Source organism: Mauremys reevesii, linkage group 1, assembly GCF_016161935.1.
Source record: "Mauremys reevesii isolate NIE-2019 linkage group 1, ASM1616193v1, whole genome shotgun sequence".
NCBI lineage: Eukaryota > Metazoa > Chordata > Testudines > Geoemydidae > Mauremys > Mauremys reevesii.
This window is the reverse complement of record NC_052623.1, coordinates 322,122,894-322,142,705: the sequence shown is the minus strand read 5'-3', so window position 1 is coordinate 322,142,705 and position 19,812 is coordinate 322,122,894. Positions and strand designations below refer to the sequence as shown.

Below are 19,812 nucleotides of genomic sequence, written 5' to 3'. Positions count from 1 at the left end.
CTGTGGCCTGACTGGGGCGTGGCCCAGCTGCGGCTGCTTCCCCAATCAGCTTAGTAGCTGCTTTCTGCCAGCCACAGCTCTCCCGAGGGCTGCTTTAACCCTTCAGGGCAGGAGCGGGGTAACCACCCTGCTACACAAGGGATGTTGAAAAGTTCCACAAACCAAAGACAGAAGCACATGGAATGCTGGGATGGAAAGCAATGCATCATGGAACACTGAACCCAGATCCATGACGCGCTGCGATCCATCCTGCCTTCCCACAAGACCTCACACCAGGTGGAGAGCTGAACCGTGGGATAACTACCCACAGTAGATTGCTCTCACTGTCGATGCTATTGCCCCGAGAGTGGACGCACTATGCCGACCGAGGAAGACAGTGTGCACATGCAACAACAATTTTCTGTTAGCGCTTTTTGATCGTCGACAAAACTTGCGGCAAAAAAAGCTGTGCCAGCGTAGACATGACCTTAGTCACTAGGGGATAATGTGTCTCAGTGATGGCCCACTTGGATGGAGGGAGTTGTCACCCCATCCTGTTTAGCTGGTGATGCAATGCAAAGCTCAATTATTTAGCTTTGCGCAATACTAGGATTTTCAATGGGAAACCATCAGAAGCAAATGCAAACAATCAAAACCACTTAGAAGTAAGAAACAAACAAGACAGTGGTTCGCCCTGTCTGTGAGTAGAAGGTTGTTTTCAGTATGACACAGAGAAGGGAGAAGCACTATGGATCCATTCACTGAGGGAACCCCTTTATGGAGAGGGGATGTTTCCATGAACATTTAGATCCAGGTTCTTGGGAAACTGGTCAGCTTTGCAACATTTTGAACTTTGTGGGGGAAACCTACTTAATTAGAGAGACAAGGTAACTCTTAATAAGAATAGATCTAAGTTTGCATTTTGGATTGAAACCATTTGTTTCCATCACTTTCTCTCATTTCTAGCAAAAACAACTAGGAGTCCTTGTGGCACCTTAGAGACTAACAAATTTATGCCCAAATAAATTTGTTAGTCTCTAAGGTGCCACAAGACTCCTTGTTGTTTTTGCTGATGTAGACAAACATGGCTACCACTCTGTAACCTCTCATTTCTAGTTAAATCTTTACCCTTTCTTAAATAAACTTATTTTTGTTTTATTGTAAGTGCTCACAAGTGCTGTGTGGCTTACAGGAGCGATGGTTTAAGGTACATTGCTCCTTTGGGGGCAGTGGATCTGGGATTTCTTCGAGTAGCCAGTCTCAAGGGCTGGATATCACAGAGGAATGATTCAATGGGATTCAGGGACTGGGGTACATCTGTAGTTAACTTGGAAAGCGAAGACAGGGCTGGCATAGCATAGAGGAGAGTGCCTAAGTTGCTGACAGGCTGGTGGTATTATAGTTGCTGACACCCAACCAGGCACAGGCAAGACTCCCTCACACTGGAGGCAGGGGATAACAAGGTGACTCACAATTTTGGGTGCCCCAAGAACCATCACAGCCACTCTCTTCAATATACAATGTTTGCTAGTTTGGGAATCCAGAGGCATCAGAGTCCATTTGACAGACCTAACTGGGCAGCACTTCCATTAGCACGAGCCAACAGAGAGTTTAATTTACATTTTTGTATTTATTTTTATGTTGTACCATCAAGCTGCCTGCAATTATTTATTTAATTATTTTAAAAGCTAAAATTAACGTAAATTACATCAAGATTAAAAAATGGAGTCGATTCTCTCTCCTGAATTTTACCATTTGTGGCTACATAGTTTCAACATGTTCCTTAGCTTAAGTAACTCTTACAAAAATCGTTGGAACCTACCTTTAATTATTATTGTTAATCTATCAGTATCCATCAGCATTTATGTACTGAACATTTGTATACAGCATTATAGATGTACATGGTACTTTATGTAGTAAAAATATGGGGGTAAAATTCTGGCTCCACTGAAGTCAATGGAAAAACTCCCACTGACTTCAATGATCCCAGGCTTCCACCCATGGACCCTGCCCTAGCTTACAATTTAGGGGGCTGATTCTGCAAATGCTTACTACTGAGCAGCATAGTACCATGAACAGTCTCACTGGATGCTCTAGTCAAGAGAGTGTTTTCAAGTTCAGATCATAGATTAGAGAAAACATTATATGACACAGGAAGATTCCAGGAGAGTGAGAAGGGAGAAACATGCAGAATAAAGGTTACTTATTTTCACGAGACACATTCTGTTAATTCTTTTTAAAATGGTTATAGTTTTCATTTAGAAGACATGAGAGAGAAAAATCACAGCCTATTTAAAGGATGTAGAAAGTTGAAATGTTGGGGGATTGGGTGGTTAACATGCAGTAAACACCTGACCAGAGAACAACCACAGAAATCAAGGACCAGGGAAAAAATCAAAGGGGAAGGGAGTCTGTTTTCTCTGTGTCTGTCTTCTTTTCTTCTAAGAGGTCAGTCATGTCTCCAAGTTCTCCAAGAGTAGAGTTCTTAGTTTCTAGTTTGAGTTAGAATTATTTAATTAATTAGTTTATTTTTCTTTTTTTTTTATTATTTATTTTTGTGTGTGTTGTTTTTGTTTTTTTTTTTTATATTTTTTGCTATGTTTTTTTTTACTTAGAAAGAAGGGAGGGAGGGGGAGAGGAGATTGAGATAAGTTTAGACCCTGTATGTTGTTTCAATTTGGTTACAGAGAACAGATCTTTTTTTTTCTTCTTTAAATTCTTTTTTTATTAAATTAACTTTTTCTTTTCTCTTCTTTGATCTGGATCTGGGGGGGGAGGGGAGGGATGTAGTGTAAGTTAATCTGTGTCTCTCCTCTAAGAAGGGGGAGGAGGAGGGGGGGGGTTTTTTTTATCCCTGGGTGTAAGAACTCCATGGATGGGGGCTCTTGAATCCCCTAGGATTTTGGGGAGGGACTGTGTCTCAATCCACATACCTGATTGAGTGGTGGCAGCTTTTACTATCTCTAACTAGGATTTTTTTTTTTGGGAAACCAGTGCAGGTCCCCACATTGGAACCCAACAGCTCTAAGTGGGGGTGAGACCTATGACAGGTGGGTTTCAGAATCTGAGTCACAACTTCAAGATGTTGTCTATACCGAGCCCCACTTGCCCAGGTCTGTCAGCCCTGGCTGGGAGGCTTGCTCCAAAATACTGTTGTAGACATACCTGGTGAGGTCCCTGTTCAGGAAAACATCCCTAATTGAGGAAAGCACTTAGCATATGTTTAACTATAAGTATGTGCTTAGGTCCCATTGTTAACATGCTTAAGTGCCTACCTGTATCAGGGCACATAAGGAAGCAAGGGATACCTGCGTCCAAAGACAGACTAACATATAAATGTGGCACAACTGATGGAAAAATAGCCTCAAATCTGCAGATATGTTTCCATGGCAATTGTGGGACAGATCAGTTGAATTCTTCAATGCTCTCATAATCCACTACTGCCTGTGGTGAAGGAGGGTGAGGGAACCAGGACTGCTCTCTGAAACTGCAAATTCATTTTTCCTGAAGAGATTTGTGCTTCAGCATGCCTCTCTTGTTTTATAGGTAGGAATCCTTCTGAGCATACCTAGGCTGTGATATTATTACAATATGAGTGTATATTCCATTTATCAGAAATATTTGAAAACTTCACTGAGGATGCAGACATCTTTGGGCCCAATTCCTTATAATCCCTAAAAATGACCACACAGTAGGGAAAACTTTAAAAGTTTGTGCAGTTTCTAGCAGTATTCTCTATTACATCTCTCACAAATGGCTACTATCTGTCTGAGAACATTTCTAAAATATCTGTAGCCATATACGCATATTTCTGATCAAATACAATTTTCAAACAGTTGATGAAATATAGTGTACCACAAAAACTCTCATGCTTTTTTTTTTTGGCATGCAAAAGTGGCAATATGAATAGCACAAGATTGGAGGGATTGGGAACTTGTCAGCTGAATTCTGCTTTCCCTGCAGTCTATATCTACAAAGAGGGCTGTTCATTAAGTTTAACTACCTCTTTGGGTACTTAATGAAACCCTGTTTTGAAACAGTTTTATTTCTACTACTATTCAAAGAAGAGTGAATTAAGCCCTATGGGCAGGTCTACACTTAAAACACTGCTGCTGCAGCACAGCTGCACCACTACAGTGCTTCAGTGAAGATGCTACTACACTGACAGGAGAGCTGCTCCAGCCGGTTTAGTTAATCCACCTCCTCGAGAGGCAGTAGCTATGTCAACAGGAGAAGCTCTCCCATCAACATAACACTGTCTAAACCAAGGATTAGTCGATATAACTGTATCGCTCAGGGATGTAGATTTTTCACACCCCTGAGTGATGTAGTTATACTGATGTAAATATATAGTATAGACTTGCCCTAAGTCTACTCTGGATAAAAGTATCTAATTGTATGTCAAGTGTTAGCTATTAACACTGACACCTTGGTTCCAATGTTCGACTTCACTGGCGTGTGTCATAGGTCTCACCCCCACTTAGAGCTGTTGGGTTCCAATATGGGGACCTGCATGAATTCTTCTTCTAAACTAAAATCCTAGTTTAGATCTAGTAAACTGCCACCACCCAATCCTTCCCAAAATCCAAATCCCCAGGAGTTCCTAGGAGAGACACGGATCTAACTACAGAGGCTCCTCCTCCTGAGAATCAGGAAAGACCAACCAAGTCCTTAATAGAAAAGAATTTATTAAAGAATAAAAAAAAGTCACTGTCTCTGTAACCAAGGTGAATATACAGGATCTAAACTTATCAATCTCTGGAGAGAATTCCCCCTCAGTAAAAGCAATAACAGTACAGACTTAAAGAAATTCTATAGCAAAACACAGAATTGCAAATACAGAAATAAAAGTATAAGAATACTAGTTCCTTGCTAATACTCACTAGCTTGAATAGAAGAATTTATTGCAGAAACCTGGGAGGACTTGATTAAGATGTCTGGACTCTCTTAATTCCCAAGAGAGACTCTCTAAAAAACAAAGAACAGGAAAAAAACTTCCCTCCACCGGGATTTGAAATTATCTTGTCCCTCATTGGTCCTCTGGTCAGGTACTGCTTGTTAACCCTTTACAGGTAGACAAAAACCTTAACCCTTAACTAACGGTTTATGACAGCGTGTCAGAACCAATCTAAGAGCTACAAACCCTTAGCTCTCTTGGAGTGCTGTTGCTCTATGACTTCACAAAGCAGGCTGGGGAGCAGCTCTATCTTGGCTGCCTCTCCAAACTCTCCTCCTCTTCCTTTCTTGCACTCTCCTACTGGGCAGCTAAAAAAATATTCAATATAAAGCTGGCAGTGTGTTACAATTGAAGACCATTCACAACTGCAGAGGGTGCAACTGACTGGGAGTGGCCACTGGGAATGGCTAGTAGCCTTCCTCAGGCCAGTGTGCGCTGGGGATGTTTTCCCAAGTGCTGGCTAGAATGAATGCTTTTTCGTCAGCTGTTAAGAAACAAAATACTGAATTTGTGGAAATAAAATTTAAAAGCAAACACAGATCATTGGAAATGAGTGTCAACTATTTAAAATGAGTGAATAGGACATAGACAGTATGGGAGCAGCATAATAAATTCCATGAGACATGGTTCCTCTACATGGAACACTTTCACTTCAAAGACTAGAATTGTATGACAATAGGAACAGAGATAAAGGAACAGATATTTTACAAAACAGCTGTTGCTCTATTGATCCTATCAACACTTTCTGAAGCATGTCTTTATTCGTAACTGGACACATCCTAGCTACTAGGAATGGTGGGTTATGAATGAAGCAGGACATCTGTCTCATAGCCAGGGATGTGTCCCAATACGGATACCACCCTTTATTGGTATAAAAGATTCCTGTTATTCAAAATGTTTGCGTGACTGATATACTGACTCTGCCTTGCATTATGGCTTGATGAACAATGAACACTGTTTGTTATATTTTATTTAATATGAACTAATAAAATTATAATCAAATGAAAAAAAGTTATACCACCATAATTTCAGCACTGTAGAATTACTATAGGATTTCTGATGTAGGTTTTGTCGTATCCTCTTTGTTATTTTTGTCTGATAGGGAGTTTTTATTTCCAAGATTGTCCATACTTCTGTTTCTAGTGAACTTTGTGTTTTACATATATATTTGAAGATGGTCTGAATAAATTTCAAGCCAGATTTGTTCATCAAATTTCATTGTTTGCCAACCATGTTATCAGTATGGCCCGATGTTGCAGTATGATCTGCTTGGGTGGACCCTTGCACCCCTGCAGAGCCCCAGTGACTCTAACAGGACTCCACACACACAAGAATCCACCCAGATCAGACTGCAGGACTCAAGGATGTAAATTAATTTTTTTAAAGTATCTGAATAGATATAACGACATAACTGGATAAAGACTTCAGTGGCTTCTTTGAGCAGATATATAATCCCTTTTTTGAATATCAAATTATGCTTTTCTGCAAAATGCTGATTGTCTTCTGTATACTAGATTTTAACTGTAAGAGCAACCCCGCTTTTCTTTATTCCCCACTATTTATTCTTTATTAAAGCGGCAGCGCTTTAACGTTGGCTGTATACAAATACCTCTAGACTAATAAATATGTTACTACAAGCACTGATTCTGTTTGAATTATACTGACGTATTTTAGAACTGAAATATATATGCTATGTTTCAATATGGTTTCATTTACTGAAGCGGTCTTATCTGAGGAATGATTCCACAAGGTGCATATCAGGGGATCTCAGACTGGTGGTCAGGACCCCTCACGGGGTCACAAGGTTATTACATGGGGGTTGTGAGCTGTCAGCCTCCACCCCAAACCCTGCTTTGCCTCCAGCATTTATAATGGTGTTAAATATATTAAAAAGTATTTTTAATTTATATGGGGGGGGGGTTGCACTCAGAGGCTTGCTATGTGAAAGAGGTTACCAGTACAAAAGTTTGAGAACCACTGGTGTATATAAAGAAAAGTTTTCTGAAGTTAGATGCAGCATGTCACCTGCAGTCTCTGATTTTGCATACGTTAATACATAATGTAGGGCACATTTCATGTTGTAAGTGCCTCATATTGTAGGTGTTATGCATGGGAAAAACAGTGAAGCTGAGTGACTTTGGCACTTATACTGCAAATGTAAGGACATCCTTATACTATAGGAGTTACCCCTGCTGTGGGTATCTCTTGCAGATCACACAGTTTATTTTCTGCAGGGTTAGCTTCATTTTGTGCATATTTATATCTCACATCACATCATTTATCCCTCACATCACAGGGTCTCTGCATTCATATAGCATTCTAAGGACACACACACCCTTTTTCCTCTTTAAACTACCTTGCCACCAGGCCTGTCCTGCAGCCATCTTTCTTCCTGAATGGGTCTCTCTTCAGTGGCTGTCCATTCCACTCCACCAAAGAAAAGGATCACTGCTGATGGATAGAGAACTCCCTTCTCTCTCCTCCACATAATCCTGACAGGCTGAGCATTCTGCCCTTCTAAGAGTCCCCATATAATTCTATCCCCCACATTTAATAAAAAAAATGAATAACTAACGCCCCTCCGGTTCAGTCCTTCTCCCCCTCTTCTCAGAGACTCAGGGACACTTCAGGCTGTTGCCCTTTATTTATGTACAAGTCCCCACCACCAGTTTCCAACTATATACAGGCTTTTTACAACAGCTTGGCCTACCACAGGCCTGGCTAACAACAGACTAGGCAACTCCCACCTCCCTCTAAGCCTGACCTTCCCCTCCTGCCCTCACTTCCTCCCAGCCTTATAGCTCCTTATAGCTTATAGCGGGCAGGTGTGGCCAGTTACCAGGCAAGCATCAGGCTATCTACCCAGCCCCAATCCAATCCCCCTTATTGGGGCTGGAGTAGCAGGAACTGATTAATGTCTCTCTAGCAGCACCCTGCCACAATAACCAAGAAGAAAAAGTAGCAGAACAATCAGGAGAAAATGTCCCTACCCAGTCATAGATTCACTACTGTCCTGAAACGGGAAGGAGATGATGCTCTTTGTAAAATAAAAGCACATCAGGACTCATGTGAATACTGGATGCTGACTTGTGTGGTGAGGAAGTAACACTCCAGCAACATGACCAAGGGGTGATGTCAACATGCCTACAGACTCTCAAGTCAGGCTGAGTAGCTCCAGTCTTTTCTCTGAGAGGTCTCATAGTAATATTTGCTTTCTCATCTGCCCTGAGGGCTCTTTTCTGTGATGTACTGCAGGGTTCTATTCTGTCACTCATCCTGTTCAGTGTGTACATAGGGCCAGTAGGGCAGATAGAAAGAAGGTGTGGGTTGCAGTGACATCAGTATGCTGATGACCCTCAACTCTTACATCTGTTTGATTGGTTCAAGTTTGTGCAATTGATTTGCTTTCCTAGTGTCTAGCCAAGCTTGGGGCTTGGATGACAGCTAGTTAGCTGAAGCTTGGTCCAGAAAGGAAAATTGGTAGGTTGTCAAAAACCAACAAAGGAAGTGACAGAAGTGATATGTCACTGCACTGAAGATTTTCCAGCCTTTTGTTACTGAAGTTCATGACTTGGGGATTCTGTTCGATCCTGGGCTATTCTGAATACACAGACAGCAGAGATGGCCAAGAATGCTTTTTTCCATCTGTTCTTGGCAAAAAAGTTATGAATGTGTCTTTTGAATGTGATCTCTCACACTCATATGTCTTTGTCACTTCCATCTTACATTACTGCATTGCACTCTACTGGAGTCTACACCTGACGTAGGTGAAATTTTAGCTGGTGCCAAAAGTGGCTGCCCAATTACATAGCAGTATTCCTTGCAGGGAGTCTATGCTCCAAAAACTGCAGACTTTCATTACACTTCCTGTTGCAATCCAAGATGCATGTTTGGATCTATAACTTCCTTCGTGCTTTGGGTTTTATGTATCTTAGAAACAGCCACTCTTCCCATGTTTTAACTGGTAGTTGAGATCAACCAAGATGTTTGAGCTGGCAGTCCCAAGATTTGTTCAGCTGGGGACAGGGAGTTTCTCAGCAAAGGGCACTTTACTCCCTTGATCTGACATAACCTGAAATTATTTGCATTCAGGACATGTTGGAAAGCCTAGCTGCTACTCAGGCATTTTGTAGATAGATGAATGGGTGGACAGGGGAACATCAGTTTAGGTGGGATGGGGGTTATTTTAGCTTTGACACTGCCTCAGGATGAATTATTTGGTAAAATGCATTTTAAATTGTTCATGAATTTAGAGTTTCCTGATAGGCACACTGTATAAGTCTAAACAAATAGCCCTACAATATGAGCATTTTGCAAAACACAGAGTTCAGTTTGTTTAATATTATCTATCTAAAAACTGGAGGGCTGTAGCTTACTCAGAAAAATATATTGCGATTGTGAGCTGATTTGGTATCTAATACACACCTGAATTCTCTCCAAAAGTCAGGAAAAAGTAACATATTTCTTATATTATAAAACATACATTGCTTTTTGGACATGGAAATACACTAGAGAATGATCAGTAAATCAAACAATGAATAGGAGAACAGTATAGAGTTTCTTCTAAATAAATAATATTGAATCTGAATCTCTAAATGCAGTGTTCCAAGGAAGAGAAAACATCTGTAGCACATGAACCAATTCAAAACTTTTAAATATTATAGGTCACTTATCAAGGGATTCAGACCAAAAATATGTTCTGAATTTATATTTGGAAGGGTTGGGTCAAGGATGTCCTCTAGGTTTTATCAATAGGATATTTTAAAACATTTCACTCCACTGCTGAGAAATTAAAATAAATTATTTTAACAACAGACACTGTTTTGGGCATCATAAAATCCCCCCTCAATATTCTTTACTCCCACTGGTGGCTTTGCAACAGCCATTAACTAACAAATATCCCCAGAAGGACACCAAGATGGATTTAATATTGGTTGCTATACAAATTGTTGTTGAATGAAAACAGGCATGTTAATGCCATCTCCATTCAGTGTGCAAAACAAAAACCAAAATCATTTGTCAAATGGAAGTAACAAAGAACCTGATGTTGCAAGTACCTGCACATATTTAACTTTATGCTCCATTGATCTCAGTGGGATGATTCATGGGTGGAGAGGTAAGCAAACACATGTGTTTGCAGGATCAGGTCCGAAGTTGGTACATTAAAATATTTGTATCTTTCTGGGTATCACAAACAACTTTTTCTTTTCCATTCAGATTTAAACCTATAATGTAGAGAGTTGTAAAGGTAACAATTATAGATTTAACGTCAAGTTCAAAAGAAAAAAAACCCACTAAAAAATCCTCCCATTGGTAAACAGCCTGTTTTTCTGTATGGATTGATGCCTTGACCTCCACGATATCCTCCATCAGCTTATACCCAGAACTTTTCAAATTAAAGGTAAACTCTAAAGACTAAAAAAAAGATGGACACTACTGCTACTAGCTTAAGTGGTTCATTTTGTAATTTGGATACAAATGGAACAGAATCTCCCAAGTTCTCACTTCTCTGCTCCACAAACACAACAACCCTCACACACAAAACCTCTGTGGTCTCACATCACTTCTCCACAAGGATTCAGCAGCAGGGGGCTGAAGTGAAGTCTCACATTACCAAGACTTTGTTGCCTTCATAAAATCTTCTATAGCAGTGGTTCTCAAACTTTTTTTTTCACGGACCACTTGAAAATTGCTGAGAGTCTCGGCGGACCACTTAATGATCTTTTCAAATGTTGTTTGTACCGTTAGCTAACTATTGTAAAGCACTTTGGATAAAAGCACTATATAAAAAAAACCTGAAAAATAATTAATGTTTTTTTGTTCTACAAATAAAAACACACAATTCATATTTTAATATTAGTAATCTTACCTTTCTAATGCAATGGATGTGCCCTCTCTCCCCTGTGGTAGCAGCCCCCAAGCTGGGGCTGGGAAGGAGGGCCGTCTCTCCCCGGCAACCGCATCCCTGAAACTGGGGAAAGTTGCCTCTTTCTCTGGCCACTGCAGCTCTGTACATCCCAAATTCCCCCCAACCCCTGCTTCTCACCCCACTGTCCCCTCCTACCAACCCCCACTTCCCTCCAAGGTTACCACCTCACCTTACATGTGTGTCTTCTCCACGGTCCAAGCACCTAATTTGTGGAGCCACGCCTATACGGCTCCACTAATTAGGAGGGTGGCCCTTAATTCTCTTGTGTGCGGCCGCCCAGGTTTGCACCCTAGAGGGAACTATCCGCTGACCGCCTGAATGGAGCTCGCAGACCACAGTTTGAGAACCTCTCTTCTATAGTACATTTAATAGTGTACTGTTGTTTCAAAGCCGCTAACATGCACAAAGATCTGGAGTACATAAAAGAAGACTGTATCCCGGCATCCAGAGATTTATGATCTGGGGCTGTGTCTTGAAAATGCTTAAACATCTACTGATATGAGTAGCTCCACCTGTGATGACATTCCAGTTAAATTCAGTAAGACAACCCACATATTTGCAGGACTGTTCCCTAGGTGACTGATCCTACAATCCTTACTCATGTGAGCAGTCCCACTGAAGTCAATAGGAATGCTCCAATAAGGATTACTCATGTGAGTAAGGCATTCTAGAATATTGATAGTAGTTACTTCCAAATGTGCTGATGCACTGTTGTGGCACAGTAGTGGACAGAGTAAGCATACCATGATGAAAGTTCAAAGAATTATTGCAAGGATTTTTGACATAATATGTCATACCAAGACATATTCTTCTATCATTCTGAATATGCCATCAAGTGAAATGATTACAGCTGAATACAGCCATATATATTCAACATAATGTATGATCTTTCATTTTACTAGCTTGACATATTCGATCACATGGCTTCACAAATGAAAAAAATCATTGCAATAGTTCTATTGTCAATAATAGACAAATACTTTTCATAAGAATTCCATATTAAATGCTTAACTACTGCAGAAGATACTTTCTAAGAAAAACATTATACATAATAGAAAATTGGATATAATTTTAACTCTGATGGCATTCCAGAATCTATAAATCATTTACATCTTGAGGGTGAAAAAAGCAAATTGAAGAAGACTGCGTACTAGCAGATTAATCCAATATTGCAGCAGTGTCCCGAGCATAAAATGCAGCAGCAGCACTGTTAATGTTGGCACGCAGTGCTGATAGATTACCTATTATATACTGCCTACTCTAGATGTCATTAGCTAGGTGCTATTAAAACCTAAGATAGATAAGACAAATATTAGTAATATTCACCTCTGTCCTGTTCCAACTTCATCTTATTTTGGAAACCAGCACTGCAATTCTATTCATGTTTTATAACAATTGTATTTATAGTAGAACCAGGAAAGGACTACCCACTATATCTTTCCCATTAATGTCTTTTGGAACTTGTTCTTAAATAACTGCAGCTATGGTACTCTGAGCCCCTTACTTTATACCTATTCCACTGACTAACTGCTGTTACCAGAAGTTCATTTAAATGCAGGAAGGACCCTCAAGATACTCATTGTCACTTCAGCTCTGTGGCAGGGGTGTCCAAAGAAGAGGGAGTTGTTGGGGCACAGTGGTGGTGGGTCCAGTGAATGTTTCTGCAGAGGAACTACTGGGGTGGCTTGGAGTAGGGGGCCTCTGGATCCATACATGTCTATATTCAGTGGCTGGGAAACCTCAGAGGGGCTGTGTTGCAGGTCCAGCTACCCCTGGCTGGGCAGAGTGGTTGATTTCTACCCCCCTCAATCCTCACTAATTCCCAGCACAGATACCACTTACTCAGGCTTTGTTCTAGGAGCCTTGTGATGAACTCTTCCTTAATATCTAGCCTAAACTTTTCCTCCAATAGCTCCAAGTTATCACTCCTTGATTTCCCTTCTGAGACCTTAAATTACTCATTTCCCTCATATATAGTGATTCTTAAGCCTTTTATGGATTGAGATCACATCCCCAGAGTCTGCTCTCTTCTAGAGTCTTTAATTATCAAGTGAGCACATGGATGAGTTCAAGATTACTATCCCAAAGGCCATATACAGCACAAAGACAGCAGCTGAAGAACACTAGCCAAGTGAAGGGCAGATTACTCTGAGAAATTGAGGGGAAAAAAATCACCCAGCTATGATGGACACTTGGTAAGTGGATGAGTCCATCCATCTCCTAAGTGTTCAGTCAGAATGCTTTGTGAATGTTCCAAATGTAGTGAAAAGGCCTACGTGATGCACAAACATTAACTGAACAGCACTTTGAACATATAAAATGCTAGCTGCTAATGGCAGAACACAATTACTTTAGGGGTGCAGTGAGTGAAATGAATTGACCATAAATTATAAAAGGAGGCTTAAGGCTAAAATGCCTGAGGGACAGACGCTAGTGGGTCTGTAAGTCTAAAGTACAGTCTGCTTCATCTAGACAGGGAACCCAGGTGTTTCACAGATTAGTTTTAAAGCTGAACTCAGACAGTGTTGGTGCTGTGTTCTAAGTGTCAATGCCATCATTTTCAATGACAAGGACTGGCTATTCCAAGCCATTAGCCTCCCTTGCCCCCACTCTCCCTCCTGCACAAGCTCTTGCTCTTTTCAAGCAACCTGCTCCTCTCAGATTAAAAGCATGGTCTGATCTCCCACATCCTCAAATGTTTTGCCAGTTGCCCCGCTCTCCCTCTCTTTCTAATATGTCTCCATCTCCTCCCTTCCTTCCCCTCTAAACCCATGGAACATGCCATTTGCAGCCATTACATTGATCCTCCATCCTGGGCCCCTTCCAGTCTGGCTTCAACCCCTTCACTCTATCAACCTTTCTCTCACCCAAGTCTTTACAACTTCTTCCTGGCTACATTTAAGGTCCTGGCCTCCACCTGTTCTCCTTGACCTTTCTGCCGCTTTAGGTACTGTTGATCATGCTGTCCTTGAACCTTTGCCATTGTCCTTTCCTGGTTCTCCTATTACCTCTCCAATCACTCTTTCAACATCTCTTTTGTGGTTCCTCTCCTCCCAGCAGGAGCCCCGCAGAGGTCTGTCCTTGACTGTATACACCCTCTCTTTAGGGGATATCTTCAATTAACATCTGTATCTCAGTGACTCACAAATTAACCTCTCCACTAATGACCTGTCTTCCCTTCCTACATCTAATCCCACAATTTAGCCTCTCTTTCTGTGAGATCTTTTCCTGGCAATCCAGCCATCAACTTTATTTAACATAGTTAAAACTGAATCTGAGATTTCATCTGAACTCCTTTCCACTGCTCACTATTCTCTCCCGCTGTTGACAATATTACTATCCTTCCTGTCCCTCTGGCATGTACTCTGGGAGTCATCTTTGACTCCTCCCTCACCTCCCGTCTTGATTACTGCAGCCTCATCCTCTTCTACTTCCCTGACACATCACCTTCCTCCAATCCACAGCAAACACAGCTGTTACAATCACTTTCCTCTTCCACTACATTGATGGTATCACCTCCTACCTTCTCATTTTCTCTGAATCACCCTCTGGTTTCCCTCTTCCACTGACTATATCCAATTCAAGCTTTTCCTTTTAGGCAAAATTTTCAAGAAGCACCTAAATGACATTTTCAAAAGTGACTTAGGGCTTGTTTACACTTGAAACACTACAGTGGTGCCAGTGCGCATGGCAGCTGCGCCACTGTAGTGCTTCAGTGTAGACACATACTATACAACGGGCAGGGTTCTCCCAGTAGCTAGGTTGACATAATGCTGTCTACACAGGCACCAACTTTCCTTGGCACCAGTGGGTGCTCGCGCCCCAGCCCCACCATGACTCCGCCTCCTCCCTGCCCCTATTGGATCTCTCCCCAAATCCCCGCCCCGGCACCACCTCTTCCCTGAGTGCGCCGTGTTCCGCCTCCTTCCCCTTCCCTCCCAGTGCTTGCCACGCAAAACAGGTGTGTTGAGGCGCAAGCACTGAAGGGGTGGGGGGGGAGAGACAGGACTCTGCGGCACACTCAGGGGAGGAGGCGGAGGTGAGCTGGGGCCTGGGGGGCAGGTCGGGGAGCTGCCGGTGGATGCTCCAGCCCCGGAGCACCCACGGAGTCGGTGCCTATGGCTGTCTATACCGGGCGTTAGGTCAGCTTAACTACATCAATCAGGTGTGTAGATTTTTCACACTCCTGAGCGACGTAGCTAGGTCAAATTAACTTTTGAGTGTAGACCTGACCTCAGGCATTTAGGAGCCTAAATCTCACTGAAAAATCAGTAGGACTAAGGCTCTTAAGTTTTTTTAGGCATTTTTGAAAATGTTACCCTAAAGGCTTGTCTACACTTACATTTTATACTGCTCTAACTTGCTGGCTCAGGGGTGTGAAAAATCACTCCCCTGAGCACAGCAAGTTTGAGCACTTTAAAGCGCTACTGTGGACAGGCTCCGAGAGCTGGGAGCTGTTCTCTTCATGGAGGTGAATTATCAGGAGCGCTAGGAGAGCTCGCGCGCGACTACACTCACACTTCAAAGCGCTCCCTCGGCAACACTTTGAAGTTTCTAGTGTAGACGTAACCTTAATCTTCATGGCTCTTCACAATTCTACTTCTCCCTATTCACTCATCTCTTATCGCTTTCCCCCATCCCGTATGTCCACCAATAATTCCAGCCTTGACTGCTGCTTCTCACAAAACCATTTTACTCTCTTCCAAATCACCCTGAGTTAATCCTCAAAGCTACTCACATATCCCTCCACTCCAATCTTCCATCGCTGGAGACAGGCATATTCACAGCATAGGTTACAATGTTTATATCTGTATATTTATTGATTTGTTTGTATTACAGTAGTGCCCCAAATGTGCGAGGCTTTGCATAGACACACAGAAAAATCCTATCCCTCATAGCTTACAATCTTCAGGATATCCACAAACAACGGAGTAGCCACAAAGGAGGCAAAGACAAGTGTTACAAATGTATGATCATGCAGACAGAAGAAGCTATAGTCACTTTTTGATGCCTCCTCCCTGATGGCACATACACACACTCCCATCATCAGATTTTGCATGCTGACCCACTGATGGCTTTGCTCTTTATCAGGACTTTTGGTAATACATGGCTAAAAATCTCTGTTACAGCTAAATTACTGACGATATGCAAGGGCATATCTACCTTGGCAGATTATGGGCATAGTGGAGGCAGGGGGGCAGTGGATCAGGCAGTGTACATGATGGTGTGTACGCATTTTGTTGTGCAAGCTACAGACTTGAGGGGATATGCTAATGACTAAACTCACATTTTCATGCTTCATGTGTTTCAGGAGGCGCAGTTCCCGGTAGGCTCGTTTGGCAAAGAGTTCGGACTGAAATGGGCGGTACAGTTTCTTGATAGCCACTTTGGTGCCATTTCTTCCATCAATAGCTGAGCTTTAACAGAACAAGAAAGTGATTATTGGAGTGATGCTGCAAGTCCTGCCACCCAAGATGCACTGAACAATAGGTTAGAGCAGGGGTCCCCAACCCCCGGGCCGCGGACCGATACCAGTCCACGGCCTGTTAGGAACCAGGCCACGAACCGACCCCTAGCACATCAAGCGGCGTGTCTCCGCCGGGCCCCTGAGCCCCGCCCCCTCAGAGCCGCATGGTGAGGGGGCGGGGCTGCGAGCTCTGGGCTGAGCTCAGCTGCCTCCGCTCAGCGTGGAGCTCCCAGCCCCGCCCCCTCACCACGCGGCTCTGAGCGGGACGGAGCTCAGGGGCCCCGCCGGAGACACGCTGCAGCTGTCGGGCGAGGCGCTGAGGCTCCGGGTGAGGAGGGAGCCGGGGGTAAGAGGCTGGGGCCAGGGGTGTTGGCTAAGGGGCAGGGAGTCCTGGGGACAGTCAGGGCACAGAGAGGGGGCGGAGGTTGGGGGGGGGGCGGTCAGGGGGCAGGGAATGGGAGATTGTGGGGGGGATGGTTGGATTGTGGATGTTCGGGGGGGGTCTGTCAGGACTCAGCAGGGGGGGATAGGGGTTGGGGCAGTCAGGGGACAGGGAGCAGGGGTGGGGTCCCAGGGTGGTGGGGGTCTCTGGGGGATAGTGAGGGGACAAGGGGCAGGATGGGTCAGGGATTCTGAGGGGGGCGGGCAGTCAGGGGAGCAGGAAGTGGGGGAGGTCAGATAGGGGGCAGGGCTCCCACTAATTCTGCATTATGGTCAGTTGTATAATTATTTCATTATATATTACAATAATAATAGAAATAAAAGTACAAAAATAAATGTAATGCGCTTGAATCGTTCCAAAACTATCCCACAGGTCCGCAGAAATTTTTTTTTCTACGAAACCGGTCCCTGGTGCCAAAAAGGTTGGGGACCACTGGGTTAGAGAACTCCTAGTGTGCGGCTGTGCTCTGCCATGTGACTGAGGCAAAGTCACATAACCTCTCTGTGCCTTTGTTTATCCTACTGTAAAGTGGGGATAATAACTCCCTAAGTATCTCACCAGGGTATTGAGAATTTAGCATGCTCCCAGACCCTTTGATGAAAAGAAGCTAGTATTAGAAAACTGTAAATGGGAATAGGAAGGAAAAAGAGAGATGTCTTAATTCCACTATATTTTATCGGACTAAGAAGGGATTTTTGGTAAAGGTAGAAAGAAGAGAAATTAAGAATTGGCTACGAAATAGACTATTGCCCTTAGCCAAGTCAGATGAGCCACAGCAGAGGTCTATAAAGTAATGGATGGCACAGAGGTCAATCAGCTCTCATACTGCAATAAACAGTGGAACATTTTTATGAAGTAGACATGCAAAAGGATAATAGGGAAATGCAGTTTTACAGGACCCTGTAACTGTGGAACTCACTGCCACAGGACACCACAGAGGACAAGACTTTAGGGTGGGTGGGAAAGTGCTTGGGCATTTCTATGTATGGGAACATGCAAAGTTACTGTAGACATAGGGTGACCAGATGTCCCGATTTTTGGGTCTTTTTCTTAGATAAGGTCCTATTACCCCCCATCCCCGTCCTGATTTTTCACATTTGCTGTCTGGTCACCCTACCTAGACAGGAGAAGAAAAACAGAAGGGACATAAACCCTCATGCTTCAGGGCATAAACTCGCTGCCCCTGGCACTTGAGGAAGAGATTCCCCCTAGGGGCAGATTACTGTAGAACTATCCGCTCTGGGCTTTTCTTGCAACTTCGTAGCAGCAAGCGCCCCGGCTAGCAGGGCAAATGGGCGGGGAGTCCCGGGCAGAGCAGGAAACGGGGCGGGCCGCACCTGGGCTGGGAAGAGCCAGCACCTTCCCCCCGCACAGGAGCGGAGCGGGCCGGTACGGGCCGGGGCAGCCAAAACAAAAAGTTGGAAGGAATTAAAGCGAAAGTGGCCGCGGAACCGGCGGGTGTCCCCGCGAGCCAGGGAGCCGAGCCGAGCCCAGCCGCCTCCCCCGGGACCCGCCTGCCTCGCCAGGGCGGGCAAAGTCCCTGGCTGTGACGGGGGCCGCCAGCCCGGCTCCCGCGGCCGGGGCGCGCAGGCAGTGGGCAGCCCGATTCCAGCCGGGGCGCCCCGCCCGGCCAGGGGGTGTCTTGGCGAGGGGAGACCCGCCCCCGGCCCCCCTGCCTCACTCACCAGACAGCGCCGTAGGCTCCGGAGCCCACCGGCTGCAGGTCCCGGTAGCGCTCCCGCACCTCCCATAAGGTTTTCGTGATTTCCTGCCGGTAAAAGCCTTTCTTGGCGGAGGACATGGTGACTCAGCCCCCTGTCGGCGCCTTCCAACAAAGAGCCCTGAGGAGCAGAGAGGGGAGCTGCGGCGGCTGGGCTGCTGCGAGGGGCTGGGCTTGGAAGCGCTCCCGGTGTGTGTGTGTGTGTGGGTCCCTCTCTTAGCGGAGATTGAATGTGGCTCCTGCTGTGTCTTTCTCCCCCCTCCCCCACGCAGCATGCCCTCTCAAAGGAGGAGGAGGTCCTGCTGGAGCCACTGTGAATGAACCCCCTTCCCTCCCCCCGGCATCTGGGGCTGCCTGCTTTGTGACAGATAAATAACTCTCCTATGTGTGGCTGGTGGCAAGGCTGGGCCCAGGGGCTAGGGAGGAGCTGCTCGGCGTTCTCAAACCAACTAGAAACTGGCCTTTTTGTTTGAGATCACGTGGTGAGATATCCCTACACACACACCCCTCCCCTGCCAAAAAGCCACTTCTAGCCTGTTTCTGAGAAATCTGCTGTATTTGAAGGCAACCTTCTAGCTAGGTGAGATTCCCTCCCTGAAAAGTTCTTATAAAAAAAAGTGTGTGTGGGGAGGAGATATCAGTATCGCACACTCTTGTTTAAATAAAGTGTGCTTGGACATGCAAGCAACAGGACAAGGAAGAAGGCAAGGTTTGCACTCTGCATTACAGACAAGGTCCCTACCAAGAGGGGTTTATAAGGCACCAGCCAATCCTGCAAACTGGTACCTACCTGCTAATCCATTTAGTTTCCTGTATGGAGCCCACAGGTTTGTCCCAGTGAGCAGTTTGATCCTAGATAAACATTGCACAGACATAGTAGAGGAGAGTAACCAAAAGCAAGGTGGGTTTGCAGTATAATTGGTATATATTTTAGTTCTATAACTTTTGTAAATTCCGTAACCTGGCTGATGACAATTGCTAACAAAAAGAGACTGGAAGCTGCCCACTACCATCTTCTGCCAGTTCTTCCTTGACTTTTCTCACTTTCTCTTTCTTCCTGCAGGTAACCAATTCAATGCTTTCTTAGCATGTCTCCCATCTTCCATACGGTGTTATGTCTCAACCACTAGTGTCTTCTTTCTTTGCTGATATTTTCTAGCATGCCCTGCTCTGTCAGCTCCCTTACTCTCTCTCATTTGTTATTTTGTCTTCCCATGAAATGTGTAGTGTCTTCCTCCTCCATCTATGGTGGGCAGCTTCCAGTCTCTTTGTTAGGCAATTGTCATTAGCCAAGTCTCTGCTCCATACAGTAGCATGC

The 19,812-nt window shown here is 44.1% G+C and overlaps 1 protein-coding gene across 2 annotated transcripts in view; it reads right to left on the bottom strand.

Moving 5' to 3' along the window:
• Positions 1-18,897, bottom strand: part of MAPK12 (mitogen-activated protein kinase 12) — a 79,504-nt gene extending 60,607 nt beyond the window's left edge. Inside the window, exons 1-2 of one of the 2 annotated variants that reach the window (XM_039512046.1) lie at positions 18,460-18,897; positions 16,153-16,282 (exon numbers count right to left, since the gene is read on the bottom strand). In XM_039512046.1, the coding sequence (XP_039367980.1) occupies positions 16,153-16,282; positions 18,460-18,575 (246 nt within the window). In that variant the 5' untranslated portion in view covers positions 18,576-18,897. Of the gene's footprint in view, positions 1-9,993; positions 10,162-16,152; positions 16,284-18,459 lie in introns of those variants that run through there. The other variant, XM_039512047.1, reaches the window with a different exon arrangement.
• Between the last annotated feature and the right edge of the window lie 915 nt (positions 18,898-19,812).